General features: G+C 41.3%; 1 protein-coding gene across 1 annotated transcript in view; it reads left to right on the forward strand.

Annotated features, from left to right (window-relative positions):
* LOC126187948 (ATP-dependent RNA helicase DDX51) overlaps window positions 1-16,921 on the forward strand; it is a 191,725-nt gene that overhangs the window by 109,084 nt on the left and 65,720 nt on the right. Inside the window, exon 7 of the mRNA XM_049929324.1 lies at window positions 665-835. Within this exon, the coding sequence (XP_049785281.1) occupies window positions 665-835 (171 nt within the window). The remainder of the gene's footprint in view (window positions 1-664; window positions 836-16,921) is intronic.

Here is a 16,921-nt window from a genome sequence, read left to right on the forward strand (position 1 = left end):
TTATTAAGTGTTAAGCCTCAGTGACTGCTGTAGCATTGCAGAACTGTTCCGTCCCATGTTTTACTCAGTCACATGTTTTACTCAGCAAGGCTGCTCTATTTCTCAAAGTTAATTAGTCTTTTTTTGTCCACTGTTATCACTTAATTGATTTGATGAAATACAAGTATATTGGTAGACAAGGTAATTTCACCTGGTTGTAATGGATAAATCAGACCATGAAAAGTCCAGGTTGGAATATCAGCAATTACAGAAGGGATAGATTGCTACTCACTGTAAAGATGACACATTGGATTGAAGACACTCAAAATGAAAAACTGTGTGGCAGTCTTTCATTGTACCTGTCTGCTTCTCAATGTGTCATCTTTACAGTGATTAGCACTCTTATATTCTTTCCACAATTGTTGTGATGGATATATGTTTCATGTGGGTTAATTTGCATGCTTTTGATAATTGTTCTGATTAGTGCATTGGCATAGTTGTTCTTATTTATGTACACAATATGTTTTCAATATTTTCTGTAACAACAGTATTAATAGTGCAGTAAGCCACAATTCCACTTGTTGCATGTGTTTGTTTAATTGCTCATCTTCATTGTTTTCTGAGTGTTTTAGCAGCTTACCCTTATAAAGATAGAAATAAGGTATGCTCTTTTTTTATGTTTTAGATGACGACCAGCCAATCCCTCCACCACTTACACCAGCAACTCTTAAAACAATGCGACCTCCACCCCAGAAACTTCTCTTCTCTGCTACACTTTCCCAGGATCCAGAGAAGTTGCAGCTGCTGGGATTGTTCCAACCTAAGTTGTTTACATCAGTAGTTTCACAGGAAAAAGGTAAATTTTGCATTATCAGCCATCCAAAACTTTTATAGCGACAACCACTTTGTAATGAACCCACACGTAACAAATATTTCCATAAGGCTCAGTAAAAATGCTCTAAGATCAGTATTTCTGAGATTTATATTTACTAAGAGGTACTTAAGGAAGAATTATCTTTAAATGATTAAATATGAGCCAATTTGCAATTCAGATTCATCATTTTTGGTTGTTGCAAATGCTAATGTAAATGACATTCAACTGTACAGAGAAGTGTGCTTCAAACATATCACAATCTCGACCTGTGTGCCCCATGTCAAAGGGGCCGACATAGCAGATGCTCACTCCGGATTGGCACACAGTCAATGGGTCAATGGCAAAACAGTTTCTTGTCTTTAATTTGTCGATTGAGGAGCGAGGGATTTATACGTGCGAAGAGAACTGGAATGTTGGAAAGTGTGCCACGAGAGTATTCAGACAAGCGAAATTGGCTCACGCCAGGAAACATGCCCGGCTCGTCTGATCTGATCCGATATGGGAGAGTGTTGTGGCCTGGGATGTGACACGGCGTTGTCACTTCCAGCTGGTCACAAACTGCACAGCCCGTTCACCTACTACATTGAGGAAGCCCGTGTCGACACTGTCCTGCGATGTCCACCAGGGCAGCTGCCGATGCTCAGTGCTGTTGCGACACACTACGGAACCTCTGAGGGGCTATTAAAAGCGAGAGACCAGTCAGATTGTGATAAGATGTGATTTTGCTTCATAGTAACGTGAGGCCAGACACTGCTTGTGTTACACAGAATGCTCTGCATTGTTTTCATGTGAGGTGTTCGATTGTCCATCTTACAGTTCGCATCTGTTGTCTAATGATTTCGGCTTGCCTGTACCTGAAGGATCTGCTCTTTGTCTGTGATGGAGTGGTGTGTGTTGCTGTGGAACAGTGTTTCCAATGCCAGCATTCGTCCTTCTCGGAAAGTACAGACAAATTAGTGCCGTGTCGGAACAGTCACCTTGGCTGAGGGGGTGATTGTGTGTGTACTCTGCCAGAGCCTCATTTCTGTGCTTCTCGATTGCTGTAGTGTTCATTTGATGATGAAGTATCTGTAATATCTCAAATGTGTCCGTACATTTTATGTGAATCACACAGCTAAATGACAGTATTTCACGTTTGATTCTTTGATCAATATTTTCTAACTCCATTCTAGTGAACTCGGTAGTAAGAGACGTATCGGCACACAAAACACTCGGATTATTGTCAGTACATCGAAGCTAGCACATGTACATGTTTGGGATCAAACTTGCGAATTTCTTAGTAGAATATAGTTTGTAGTGAGAAAACCTTCTGGAATGTCCAATCTTTTGGTGAAAAAGTCTAAATACAGGAAGGGAGATTCTAATATAAATGGAAAAATGGTTGCAATACGATATTTTAAGTAGCAATTTCCAACAAAATTTGTTCGTCTTATTTCAACTGCTCTCTTCCTGTCTTTTCTTCGTGTAACCCAACATTGATCTTTCCATTCCTCTTTGGGCTACTGTTAGCTTCCTAACAGTGAACTCGTTTAATGTCCATGTTTTGCAGCCGTAAGATATTACTGGCAATGTACATTGGCAAAAATAGATTTCTTCAGCCCAATTTAATTCATTGTAATATTTCTGGGTTTAAATCTCCTTTCATGTTTATCAGTTGACCCAGATAGATATATTCTGTGACTCTTTGGAGCTGTGTACTTCCAACTGACATGTTTTCCTCAGGTGTCCATTCATTGATCATTATCTTGGTTTTATCAGTGTTCATTTTTAGTTCAACTTCAGAGCACACTAATGCAAGTTTGTTAACTAATACTTGAAGTTGTTCTATGTCATTTGCAAATAGGACAATATCATCTGCAAACCTCAAGTTGTCCAGTCTTTTCTCTAGAACTTGAGGTCCCCAATTCACTTTAGACATGGCTTATTTTGCTGAAAATACAGAATAACCTTGCTTTACGCTCTTTTCAATAGGAAATTCATTAGTTGCTTCGGCAACGCTCACAAAGGCTGTGGAGGTTTTGTAAATGTTACGTAGGATTTTGATATAGCCCTGTTCTACTCCTTGTTCTTTTAGAGCCGCAAACGTAGCTGGGTGACTGACTGAGTCAAAGGCCTTTTCGAAGTCTATAAAAGCAAGGCAAAGGGGTAGATGGTACTCATTTGTTCTACTAATTATTTACCGTAGTGTGAATATATGGTCAAATGTGCTAAATCCTGATCGGAAACTGGCTTGCTCAGTGGGTTGAGCCTGGTCGAGTGTAGTGCTCAGTCTCGTAGTCAAGATCCAGTGAAAACTTTGTACACCTTTACTCCAATCTCTTGGTAGTGTATCACAGTGCAAACAACCTGAAAATATCTTAGCTAAATGCTTTGTGGATTCCTCGTACATCAGATTTAGAACATCGACTGGGAGGTCATCATTACCTGGAACAGCCCCTTTTTTCATATTGTCTATTGCATGTTTGACTTCTGATGGGAGTATTTCTGGAATTTGGGAAACAGAAGCATCTAGTTTGTCTAGGATCAAGGTATCATCATTAATTTTACTGTATAGGTTAGTATAGAAATTTCAAATATATTCCAGTATTTTTCCTTACTATAATTCAGCCTTGATCTGAGTCTAATGCTATTAGCTGATTCCTTCCAATCATAAGCATTCGTTTGGCTTTCTTTAAACTAGATTTATTCTCAAGACTGGCTTTTAGCGTGTCTTCTTCATACTTCTTGATGTCTTCTTTCATGCTCTTTCTCAAAGCTTTGCACAGCTCTGCATATTCTGTCTTATCTTTGTGTGTATCAACTTCATTCTTCTTCTCTTGCCATCAAACCTGTTGTTTTATTTGTCAGTTTCTTGGGTTGGTTTTGAGATTTACATGAGCCACCCACTTCTTCAGCTGTTGTGATTAGCACCTTTGATACTTCACAATTTTTTTTTTTAATTTCTCTGAATTCTTTCTTGCAATTCCTCTTTCCATTCTTCATGATTTTTTACATTTAAAATTTTACTTTTTCGTTTAATTAGTTTCAATCTTCCATATTTTGTATTAAATTCAAATCTTGCTCTTACCAATCAATGGTCACTGCTTGTCTTGAACCTGTTTAACACAGTGACATCTTTAATGTTTTGAGGCTTATTGGTGAGAATGGAGTCTCTCTCGTTTTTTACTTCAAAATTAGGACTCCTCTAAGTCCATTTGCGACTTGGGTGCTTCTTGAAAAACGTATTCATAATAGGTGTTTTCATGCATTTTCCAAACTGTACCAATCTCTCACCCCTATCATTTCTTTTGTGTATTCCATATTTGCTAACAACTGAATCACATTCTTTGTATGTTCCAACTTTGACATTAAAGTCTCCAGTTATGAAGTTACAAAAACAATCTCTGCCTTTCTCATAGGTTCCCTTCAGACATTCATGGAAAGATTCTCTCTCTTCATCTGAGTGAGTAGACGTAGGTGTATATGCTGGAACTATCTGGATCTTATACCTGTCTGATATTTTTGGGACCAAGCATGCAATTCTGCTTGAAATTCCTTCCAAAATTGTTATCTTGTCGACAATGGTTCTGTTTACTAAAACTCCAACTCCATTTAATTTTCTATTTGGTTCTCCACAGTAATATGAGAGATTCCTTGAATTCAAGTAAAGGCAGTTTTTGCCTTTACTGCGCACTTCACTTAAACCAATGATGCCAGTTAATTTTGTCTAGTTCCTCTTCTATTTCCGTAAATCTGTCATCTCCCACTAGCATACGACAATTGTACGTACATATTTGAAGGCAATGCTTCTCTTGTTTTATAGACTTAGGATATTGTGACATTAAAGTAGCTCCCACCCAGAGATCTGAACGTGGGGCTATTTTAACTCCGGAACATTTTACCTTACTGTCACACATCACGACTCAAAGGTGAGAAGCATAACCACCATGCTTGCTTCAGAACGGATTGGCGATATAACTTTCCAAGCCGCCCCTAACATGGGGTACAGATGCGTTTGTCAGGCCGCTCCTCTGGAGAACAGACGCTGCCTATGCATGAGAAGTATAGGTTGGAAAATGAAAGACACCTTGCCCTCAAAACCTAATAGTGTCAGGGTTGGAAAAGAACAAGAATTGCCTGAGGATGACCAGATAGGAAAGATAAAAGTGAGGAGCCTGGCATAAGTAAGTGGAAGCAATGCCAGGACTCAGCTCGGGGTCCTGGAGGAATTATTGTGTTATGGTGTCATATAGTTCATGGTGTGGGTTCCTGTAGTCATGTCCTACCTAGTTCATGAACCACGGGCAACGTATGAGTGGCCAAGTAAGTGGTCCCGACAGTCGGGATACCAGTTACTTTGGAATAAGGCTGGGCATCTCGGACATATTCTGAGTCGTGGTCACCTTTGTGCTCATACGGCAAAGACTACCAAATCCACCGGTTAGTCCCTCAGCCGTTAGGGGTAAAACCCAATGGGACTCGGGGCAAGTAAGGCTAGCAACCTGCTTCCCTGGTACTTTAAATATGATGCTGGCAACAATCAGAGCAAAATGCCTCGGACCTTTGGAGGTGATGGAGTCCCACCTCTAACTGACAAACCAGGGACTCCTAAGATACGACTTGGCAAACAAATGGTAATGAGATGGGGAGCTATTAATATCAATGGGGGCTACTCTGGGAAGAAGGTAGAGCTGGCAGAGGCTGCAAGTAAGAGGGGGCTGGACGTTTTAGCTGTTAGTGACATTTGGGTAAGGGGGTGAGAAAGAAGAGGAAGTGGGAGAATACAAGGTCTACCTGTCAGGAGTCAAAGCAGGAATAGCACAATGGGGTGTAGAGCTTTACATCAGGAAAGAAATGGAACCCAGCGTAATTGCAGTAAGGTATGTAAACGAACGACTGATGTGGATAGATTTGACACAGTGCAGCAAGAAAATTAGGAGTGTGTCAGTATATCCGCATTGTGAAGGGACAGATCAAGATAAGATGGATAGTTTTTATGAGGCACTCAGTGATGTAGTTGTTAGAGTAAAGGACAAGGACAGTGTTCTGCTCATGGGTGATTTTAATGCCAGGATTGGAAATCGAACAGAAGGGTATGAAAAGGTTATGGGTAAATTTGGAGAGGATATGGAGGCCAACAGGAATGGGAAACAACTCTTGGATTTCTGTGCCAGTATGGGCTTAGTAATCACAAACTCCTTTTTTAAGCATAAGAATATTCACCGGTATACTTGGGAAGGCAGGGGAACCAGATCTGTCATTGACTATATAATAACAGATCAGGAATTCAGGAAGGCTGTGAGGGACACACGTGTATTCAGGGGATTCTTTGATGACACTGATCATTATTTAATCTGCAGTGAAATTGGGATTGTGAGGCCGAAAGTGCAGGAGGTCAGGTCCATATGTAGGAGGATAAGAGTGGAGAAACTTCAGGATAAGGAAATCAGGCACAAGTACATAACAGCGATCTCAGAAAGGTACCAGTTAGTTGAATGTAGTCAGTTACAGTCATTGGAAAAGGAATGGACAAGGTACAGGGACACAGTACTAGAAGTGGCTAAAGAATGTCTTGGAACAGTAGTATGTAAAAGTAGGATGAAGCAAACAGCTTGGTGGAATGACACAGTCAAGGCAGCCTGTAAAAGGAAAAAGAAGGCGTATCAAAAATGGCTACATACTAGAACTCAGGTAGAGACAGAAAGTTATGTTGAAAAAAGAAACAAAGCCAAACAGATAATTGCAGCATCCAAGAAGAAATCTTGGGAAGACTTTGGAAACAGGTTGGAGACTATGGGTCAAGCTGCTAGAAAACCATTCTGGAGTGTAATTAGCAGTCTTCGAAAGGGAGGTAAGAAGGAAATGACAAGTATTTTGGACAGGTCAGGAAAACTTCTGGTGAATCTGGTGGATGCCTTTGGCAGATGGAGGGAATATTTTGAAGAGTTGCTCAATGTAGGTGAAAATACGATCAGTAATGTTTCAGATTTCGAGGTAGAATGGGATAGGAATGATGATGGAAATAGGATCACATTTGAGGAAGTGGAGAAAATGGTCAATAGATTGCAGTGCAATAAAGCAGCTGAAGTGGATGAAATTAAGTCGGAACTCATCAAATACAGTGGAATGTCAGGTCTTAAATGGCTACACAGGATAATTGAAATGGCCTGGGAGTCGGGACAGGTTCCATCAGACTGGACAAAAGCAGTAATCACACCAATCTTTAAACATGGAAACAGAAAAGATTGTAACAACTACAGAGGTATCTCTTTAATCAGCGTTGTGGGTAAAATCTTCTCAGGTATTGTTGAAAGGAAAGTGCGAGTATTACTTGAGGACCAGTTGGATGAAAATCAGTGTGGGTTTAGGCCTCTTAGAGGTTGTCAGGACCAGATCTTTAGCTTACGGCAAATAATGGAGAAGTGTTATGAGTGGAACAGGGAATTGTATCTATGCTTTATAGATCTAGAAAAGGCATATGACCAGGTCCCTAGGAGGAAGTTATTGTCTGTTCTACGAGATTATGGAATAGGAGGCAAACTTTTGCAAGCAATTAAAGGTCTTTACATGGATAGTCAGGCAGCTGTTAAAGTTGACGGTAAATGGAGTCCATGGTTCAGAGTAGTTTCAGGGTTAAGACAAGGCTGCAACCTGTCTCCACTGTTGTTCATATTATTTATGGATCATATGTTGAAAACAATTGACTGGCTGGGTGAGATTAAGATATGCGAACACAAATTAAGCTGTCTTGCATATGCGGATGACTTAGTTGTGATGGCAGATTCGATTGAAGGTTTGCAAAGTAATATTTCAGAGCTAGATCAGAAATGTAAGGACTATGGTATGAAGATTAGCATCTCCAAAACGAAAGTAATGTCAGTGGGAAGGAAATATAAACAGATTGAGTGCCAAATAGAAGGAACAAAGTTAGAACAGGTGTACGGTTTCAAGTACTTAGGATGCATATTCTCACAGGATGGCAACATAGTGAAAGAACTGGAAGCAAGGTGTAGCAAAGCTAATGCAGTGAGCGCTCAGCTACGATCTACTCTCTTCTGCAATAAGGAAGTCTTTCGACCAACTTTGTTGTATGGGAGCGAAAGCTGGGTGGATTCAGGTTACCTTATCAACAAGGTTGAGGTTACGGATATGAACGTAGCTAGGATGATTGCAGGTACTAGTAGATGGGAACAATGGCAGGAGAGTGTCCACAATGAGGAAATCAAAGAAAAACTGGGAATGAACTCTATAGATGTAGCAGTCAGGGCGAACAGGCTTAGATGGTGGGGTCATGTTACACGCATGGGAGAAGCAAGGTTACCCAAGAGACTCATGGATTCAGCAGTAGAGGGTAGGAGGAGTCGGGGCAGACCGAGGAGAAGGTACCTGGATTCGGTTAAGAATGATTTTGAAGTAATAGGTTTAACATCAGAAGAGGCACCAATGTTAGCACTGAATAGGGGATCATGGAGGAATTTTATAAGGAGGGCTATGCTCCAGACTGAATGCTGAAAGGCATAACCAGTCTTAAATGATGATGATGATGGTGTCGTAAATATAGTGCTTGCTTTTAGTAAACAGCTACATCTGTTGGAAAACTTCATTGTAATGCAAAGAAGCAAGAAGTTTTGTCCATTTTATATTCTTTTACTGCAGACACTATGAAGTGAAATCCCTCTTCCAGTATCTACAGGGCAAGTATTTGATCATCATCAACTAGAACAGTTTTCAGCCCCAGACTGCGTCTGTTTGGAAAATGACCCTTGCCATCAAGTCTGTTTCTGTGTTCACTCTGGTCCAGTCCTCACCTCCTTTTTCAACACTCTCCTCCACACATTTCAGCAATCTATCCCTCGGTCTTCCTCTTGATCTTTTCCTTCGCACCTCCATTTCTTGTGTCGCTTGGTGATCCCATTGTTTTCTATTCTCTTTAAGTGCCCATACCATCTTAACCATGATGTTTCTATCCTGCTCTGTAAGGGACCCTTTTTTACTGTTTCCTTTACACTTTCATTCCTCATCCTACCTTTCCTCGTTACTCCTATCCCACTTTTGAGGAACTTGTTTCCACATGCCTGTAATCTGCTTACATCTCTTTCCTTCGTAACCCATGTTTCAAGTGCATAGGTCAGTACTGGAATATACAGTACCACTGTGCTTTTTTGTGGATCATATTTGTTCAAAACTTAGTGCCGAATACTTCACAGGACTGCTTCTGTTTGTCTGCCACGTTCACTGCTGTCTTTGTCATTTCTTTCATTTTCCTCTGTCACACTTCCCAAGTACTTAACACTTTCCACCTTTTTCAATTGTTCACCTCCAATACTTGTTCCAGCAGTTGGTCTATCTTTATCTCTAGTTGTAACCAGGATCTTGCATATGTTGATATTAAATTTCATTCCATACTGTCTCAGTTTCTTCCTAAGCATCCAGCTGTTCCAGAATCTCCTCCTCCCTGCTCCCCCAGATCATCAAATCTTCTGCAAACACCATTGCTTTCACCCTGTCTTCCCCAGTTATTTTCTGACACCGTATTCATTATTTCATCCAAGGTCACAACGCAGAGGAGCGGTGAAAATGCACTGCCCTGTTTCACACCGCTTGTTTGCTGGAACCAATCTACCCTTTCACTTCCCACTTTCACACAACTCAGATTTCCGCAGTACATTGCACTGTGAACATCACGTTTAACTCACTGTAATATTATGAAGAGGAAAAAATCCTGAAAATGGGACTCTTTCCCTAATTATAATTTGTGCAAGGAATCATGACTGACAGAAAAGCAGGTATTTTGGGCTAAACACCTTAAAAATATGAGTTACTTGAAATGGGAAATTTCTTGTGTTACTTGCAATGGGAAATTACTTGTGTTACTTGAAATGGAAAATGAAGACATTCCAGTAGGTGGAAGGTGATAGTAAGATATCTTATTAAAGAATGGAAAATCCAGAATGAAATGTAACAATATTATGAAAAGGATGGTTGCTACTCACCATATAGCAGAGATGCTGAGTTGCAGATATGCACAAGAAAAAGACTCTCTCAGAATGAGCTACAAGACCTTTGTCGAAGAAAGACAACACACACACAAACTCAGCTCATACACACATGACCATAGTCTTTGGCAGCTGAAGCCCGGTCTTTTTGTTGTGCCTGTCTGCAACTTGCTATATGGTGAACAGCAACTATCCTTTTCATTATATTGTTACATATCATATTAAAGGTTATACTTGAAAATTGTGTGCATCAGATATCGGGCTAGTGTGGTTAACAGGATCATAAATTTCAATGTAGAAAATAAGCTGTGTAATATTGAAAGGACAATAATTTTCCATGCAGGGATATAAGTTTGGCAGCATTTTTAGTATAGATAAAACAATATAGATGTAGTAGGAAAGTTGTAGTTGAATTTAAATAATTTAGGAGTAAAGGAGACCACTCGTCAAGTAGCAGAAGTGTTGAGCTGTCGACAGGCACATTCAAAAATAAAATAAAACTTCATTGTATGTTGAGTTAGAGACAAACATACTTGTTGGTGCTTCACGTTTGGTGTTGGTTCTGTGCGCCGGTGAAGTTTTGAACCGTTCTGGCAGATGGCAGAGCCGTAGTGCGGTATCAAAATGGCGTCTACAAATACTCGCGTTACAAGCAGCATGATGTTATCGAATTCTTGCACGGAGAAAAAGAAACTATGATGAACATCCATAAACATTTTTGTGCAGTGTATGGTGATGCTGCAGTTGGGCAATGGGTAAAGAAAGTTACAGCCTCATGAAATACAGAAACAGAGCTCGATGGTCAGCCACACTCTGGATGTCCTGTCACAACAGCCACTGCTCCAGACATGCTGAATCATGCGCATGCCACTATTTGTGCCGACCAGTGCTTCACAACTCTACGATTGGCTCTATAGTTGCTGGTCAGCATTGGAAGTGCATCTGCTATAATTGAGACTCTTGGATATTCAAGGTGGTGCTCACAGTGGGTGCCACGAATGCTCACAGCAGACCATAAGAGTCAAAGGAGGGCAATTTCACCTGAATTGTTGGAGCATTTTGAGACCGATGGCGAGGCCTTTCTGAGACAGATTGTTACGGGGGACGAAAGCTGGGTACACTACATTGCGCCGGAAACAAAAAGGCAGTCCATGGAGTGGCATCACTCTCATTCACCACAAAAGAAGAAAATTAAGACAACCGCATCAGTTGGAAAAGTCATGGTGACAGTCTTCTGGAATTATGATGGCATCATTCTCGTGGATATGATGCCGAGAGGGTCACCACAATTCAGAGACATACATGAAGACTCTGAATAAACTCAAGAACCGTTCCTGACATGTATGATTGGGCAAGAATCCAGCAGAAATCTTGCGCCAACACGATAATGCACACCCATGCACAGGTCTGACAACCCAACAACAATAATTCACGTATCATGTCTGTGACACTATCTCCCCTAATTCGTGATAATACCAAACAAGCTGGCCTTCTTTTTATTTTTTCGATGTCATCCGTCAGTCCCACCTGATGCGGATCCTACACCGCACAGCAATACTCCAGAATATGGCAGACAAGCGTTGTGTAAGCAGTCTCTTTAGTAGACCTGTTGCACCTTCTAAGTGTTCTGCCAATGAATCACAGTGTTTGGTTTGCTCTACCCACAATGTTATCTATGTGATCATTCCAATTTAGGTTATTTGTAATTGTAATCCCCAAGTATTTAGCTGAATTTACAGCCTTCAGATTTGTGTGACTTATCGTGTAATTGAAATTTAGCTTATTTCTTTTAGTACTCATGTTAATAACTTCACACTTTTTTTTATTCTGGATCAATTGCCACTTTTCGCACAATACAGATATCTTATTTAAGTCGTTTCGATCATCTGATGACTTTACAAGATGGTAAATGACAGCATCATCAGCAAACAATCGAAGACGGTTACTCAGATTGTCTCCTATGTCGTTAATATAGATCAGGAACAATAGAGGGCATATAACACTTCCTTGGGGAACCCCGAATATTACTTCTGTTTTACTCGATGACTTTCCGTCTATTACTACGAACTGTGACCTTTCTGACAGGAAATCACGAATCCAGTCGCACAACTGAGGCAATACTCTGTAGGCACGCTGTGTGGTTAGAAGACGCTTAAAGAGCTAGTTGTGTTTCACAAGAACGATATTTTCTGAATCCGTGCTGACTGTTTGTCAATAAATCGTTTTCTTCGAGGTACTTCATAATGTTCAAATACAGTATATGTTCCAAAATCCTACTGCAGATCGATGTTAGTGATATAGGCCTGTAATTTAGCGGATTACTCCTGCTACCCTTTTTGGGTATTGGTGTGACTTGAGCAATTTTCCAGTCTATAGGAAGTATCTTTCTGTGAGCAATTGGTTGTATATAATTGCTAAATATGGAGCTATTTTATCAGCATACTCTGAGAGGAGCCTGTCTGGTATACCGTCTGGACCGGAGGCCTTGGGTTTATTAAGTGATTTAAGCTGCTTTGTTACACCGAGGATATCTACTTCTATGTTTCTCATCTGGTCAGTTGTTCTTGATTGGAATTCAGGAATATTTACTTTGTCTTCTTTGGTGAAGGAGTTTCGGAAAACCGTGTTTAATAACTCTGCTTTAGTGGCACTGTCATCAGTCACTTCACCGTTGTTATCGCGCAGTGAAGGTATTGATTGTGTTGTGCCACTGGTGTGCTTTATGTATGACCAGAATCTCTTTGGGTTTTCTGCCAGATTTGAAGACAGAATTTTGTTGTGGAAATTATTAAAAGCATCTCGCATTGAAATAAACGCTATATTTCAAACTTCTGTAAAACTTTGCAAATCTTGGGGATTTTGCTTTCTTTTAAATTTGGCATGCTTTTTTTTGTTGCTTCTGCAACAACAATCTGACCCGTTTTGTGTACCATGGGGGACCAGTACCATCACTTATTAATTTGTGTGGTATATATCTCTCAATTGCTGTCGATACTATCTCTTTGAAAACATTCCACAACTTTTCTACACATACATGATCAGATCGGAAGGAGTGAAGACTGTCTCTTAAAAAGGCGTTAAGAGCATTTTTATTAGCTTTTTTTTAAAAAAAAAATAGATGTACTTTGCGTTTCTTTTTGATGGTTGTAGGTGTTAGGGTATTCAGCCTAGCAGCATCTGCCTTGTGTTCACTAATCCCTGTATTTGTCACAATACTCACTATTTGTCCAGGATTATTTGTTGCTGAAAGGTCAAGTATGCTTTCGCAACCATTTACTCTTCAAGTGGGCTCATGAACTAATTGTTCAAAACAATTTTCTGAAAAAGCATTCAGTACAATTTGAGGATAACATTTTATACCTGCTACCGGCTTTAAATGTATAATTTTTCCAGCACATCGAGGGTAGATTGAAGTCACCACCAACTATAATTGTATGAGCAGGGTTCTTATTTGAAATGACTCAAGTTTTCTTTCAACTGTTCAGCAAATATATCTTCTGAGTCAGGGGGTCGGTAAAACGGTCCAATTAATAGTTTAGTCCGATTGTCAGGTATAGCGTCTACCCATACTATTCCACATGAACTATCTAATTCAATTTCGCCACAACTTAAACTACCTCTGACAGCAACAAATACTTCACCACCAACTGTATTTAATCTATCCTTTCTGAACACTGTTTGATCATTTGAAAAAATTTCGGCTGAACTTATTTCTGGCTTTAGCCAGCTCTCTGTATATTCAACTATTTGAGATTCAATGCTTTCTATTAGGACTTGGAGCTCTGGTTCTTTCCCAACACAGCTACAACAGTTTACAACTACAATACCAATCGTTTCTACAACTACCTTACTGTGTTTTACCTGCCCACTTTTAGACAGACGCCCCTTCTGTGGTTCCCTGAGACCCTCTAACCTAAAACACCGCCCAGTCCCTTCCACACAGCCCCCACTACCCGTGTGTAGTGGACTTGACCTATTAAGTGAAACCAGGAAACCCACCACCCGAAGTCAAAGAATCTGCAGCCTACATGGTCACAGAACCACCTGAGCCTCTGATTCAGACCCTCCATTCAGCTCTGCACCACAGTCGGTTGTATCGACGATGCTGCAGATGGTGAGCTTCGCCTTAATCGTGGAAGCAAGACTGGCAGTCTTTACCATTTCCGCTAGCCACCCGTAACCAGACAGAATCTGCTCCGATCCAAAGCAACACCCGTCACTGGTACAGACATAAGCCACGACATGCAGTTGGCTGCACCCTGTACTCTTAATGGCATCCGGAAGCACCCTTTCCACATCCGGAATGACTCCCCCTGGTATGCACACAGAGTGCACACTGGCTTCCTTCCCCTCCTTGGCAGCCATGTTCCTAAGGGCCCCCATTACATGCCTAATGTTGGAGCTCCCAACTACCAGCAAACCGACCCTCAGTGAATCCCCAGACCTTGCGGGCCAAGAAGCTTCCCCTGGAATAGGGTGGACGACTGCATCTGGCTCAGAGACATCGTCAGCCGCATATAATGCCCAAAACCTGTTCGTCAAACAAACCAGGGAGGCCCTGCGATCGGCCCCTCGGAAAGCCATAAGATCGGCCCCTTAAAGCCATAAGATCGGCCCCTCGAAAAGTTTTTCACTGCCTGCCAGACTTTGGAATGATCTCCCACTCGACCACGGGTGAGTGGTCAACCTCGGTGCAGGCAGTACCCAGGGCAGTCACAGCAGTGGACCATTCGGAGGACACATGGGACGTGCTCGACGTCACTCGCATCCCCACGTCCGGTCCCCCACAGTGATGCCCCTTGGCAGCAGCCTCAAGCTGAGTGACGGAAGCCAACGCTGCCTGGAGCTGTGAGCGAAGGGTCACCAACTCAGCTCACATCTGTACACAACAATCACAGTTCCTATCCATTACTACAGTCGCTCCTGTTCGAAGCTCGTCAAAATATGCAACATACGAACAGTGTACTCACCTTATTAGCAGCGGGAAATCGAAGTGCTCTCTCACTGACGGTCTAACCGACACAGCTGTTCTAACCAAACAAACAAAAGCCTGTCCATAGCAACATTGGTACTGTACACTATGCTGTTATTGAAATTAAAGCTTGTGCCTAGTAAGCACTTGAACATGCAAGAAATTACAAAAATAAACTAGTAACTACACAGATAATTGAAACGAAGTCACTCCTGTTTGAAGCTCGTGAAAATATGTAACAAGCGAATGGTGTACTTGCCTTATTAGTAGCAAGAACTCACAATGCGCTCTCGCTGATGGTCTAACCAACACACTCAACTAATGTCTGAAGTAGTGCTGGGGGGAATTAATAACATGATTCCTGCAGGGCTGTCCATAAATCCGTAAGAATACAAGGAGGAGGAGATCTCTTCTGAATAGCACATAGCAAAGCATCCCAGGTGTGCTCAATAATATTCATGTCTGGGGAGTTTGGAGGCCAGTAGAAGTGTTTAAACTCAGAAGAGTGCTCCTAGAGCCACTATGTAGCAATTCTATACGTGTAGTGTGTCGCATTGTTCTGCTGGAATTTGCCAAGTCTGTCAGAATGCACAGTGGACATGAATGGATGCAGGTGATGAGACAGTATGCTTACGTACATGTCACCTGTCAGAGTGATATCTAGATGTGTCAGGGATCCCATATCACTCCAGCTGCATAAGCTCCACACTGTTACAGAGCCTCCACCAGCTTGAACAGTCCCCTGCTGACATGCAGGTTTTTTCCATCCCCGTACCTGTCCATCTGCTCGATACAATTTGAAACAAAAGTCGTCTGACCAGGCTACATGTTTCCATTCATTGTCTAATGTCATCGTTGATGGGCCCAGGTGAGGTAAAAAGCTTTGTGTCATGCAGGCATCGTCCTCAAGGGTACAAGAGTGGGTCTTCTTCCCCGAAAGCACATATTGATGATGTTTCATTGAATGGTTCACGCACTGACACTTATTGATGGCCCAGCATTGAATTCCTCAGAAATTTGCAGAAGGATTGCACTTCCGTCAGGTTCAACGATTCTCTTCAGTTGTCGTCGGTCCCAGTCGTGCGGGATCTTTTTCCGGCCATAGCGATGTCGGAGATTAGATGTTTTACCGGATCCCTGATATCACGGCACACTTGTAAAATGGTCGTATGGGAAAATCCCCACTTCATCATTACCGTGGAGATGCTGTGTCCCATTGCGTGTGTGCTGACTGTAACACTACGTTCAAACTCACTTAAATCTCGATAACCTGCCATTGTAGCAGCAGTAACTGATTCAACAACTGCGCCAGACACTTGTTGTCTTGTATGGGTGTTACCGACTGCAGCACCGTATTCTGCCTGTTTACATATCTCTATGTTTCAATACGCATGCCTATACGAGTTTCTTTGGCGTTTCTATATATAAAGACAAGCGGTGGCCAGAACCTGCAGCAAAATATGAAAAAAAGTCATTGGCCATTGATGATGATTGCTGGTTTGACAGTGAAGGACCAGAACAAATGAATACTGTCTTTGAACTGACTTACTGTGATGGTACACATTGCCTGAAATGCTTCAGTGTATGTTGAATTACACAATTGCCATCTTTCAGAATGTTATTGTAAACTAGATCTGTCCTCTGTTTGACTTGAGTTGTTCAAATGTGTAAGGATCATAGAAGAAAGGAGTAAATTGAATATTCAGTAATCCTGAGCAGTGAAGAATTTTCTTTCAGCATGACCCTGCAGGAAGAAGTAGACCGATGAAATAAAGTTTGTACACAGCCCTGGTACAAAATAGGTGAACCAAGAGAACTTTCAGAACGGTGATCGTAATTAGCTACAAGAATTAGTGGAAAGGTAACACTGACTTAGAGTGACAGATCCAATGCACGTTTCATACATGCACACAACTACCCTGTTAATGTATTTTTTCTGCTCACTGTACAAATTATCTGCATGAGGCGTAGTCACAATTCACTCTGTGAAAGAGTAGCTGTTATGCAAGTGTGAAGATCATCTGTTGTGCGAAAGGAATCAATAGAAACGAATATTTTACAGGTTGTGTACTTCTGTGGTGCTGCCTGAAATACTTGAAGGCAGCAAACTGCATTGAACTG

Source organism: Schistocerca cancellata, chromosome 5 (genome assembly GCF_023864275.1).
Source record: "Schistocerca cancellata isolate TAMUIC-IGC-003103 chromosome 5, iqSchCanc2.1, whole genome shotgun sequence".
NCBI lineage: Eukaryota > Metazoa > Arthropoda > Insecta > Orthoptera > Acrididae > Schistocerca > Schistocerca cancellata.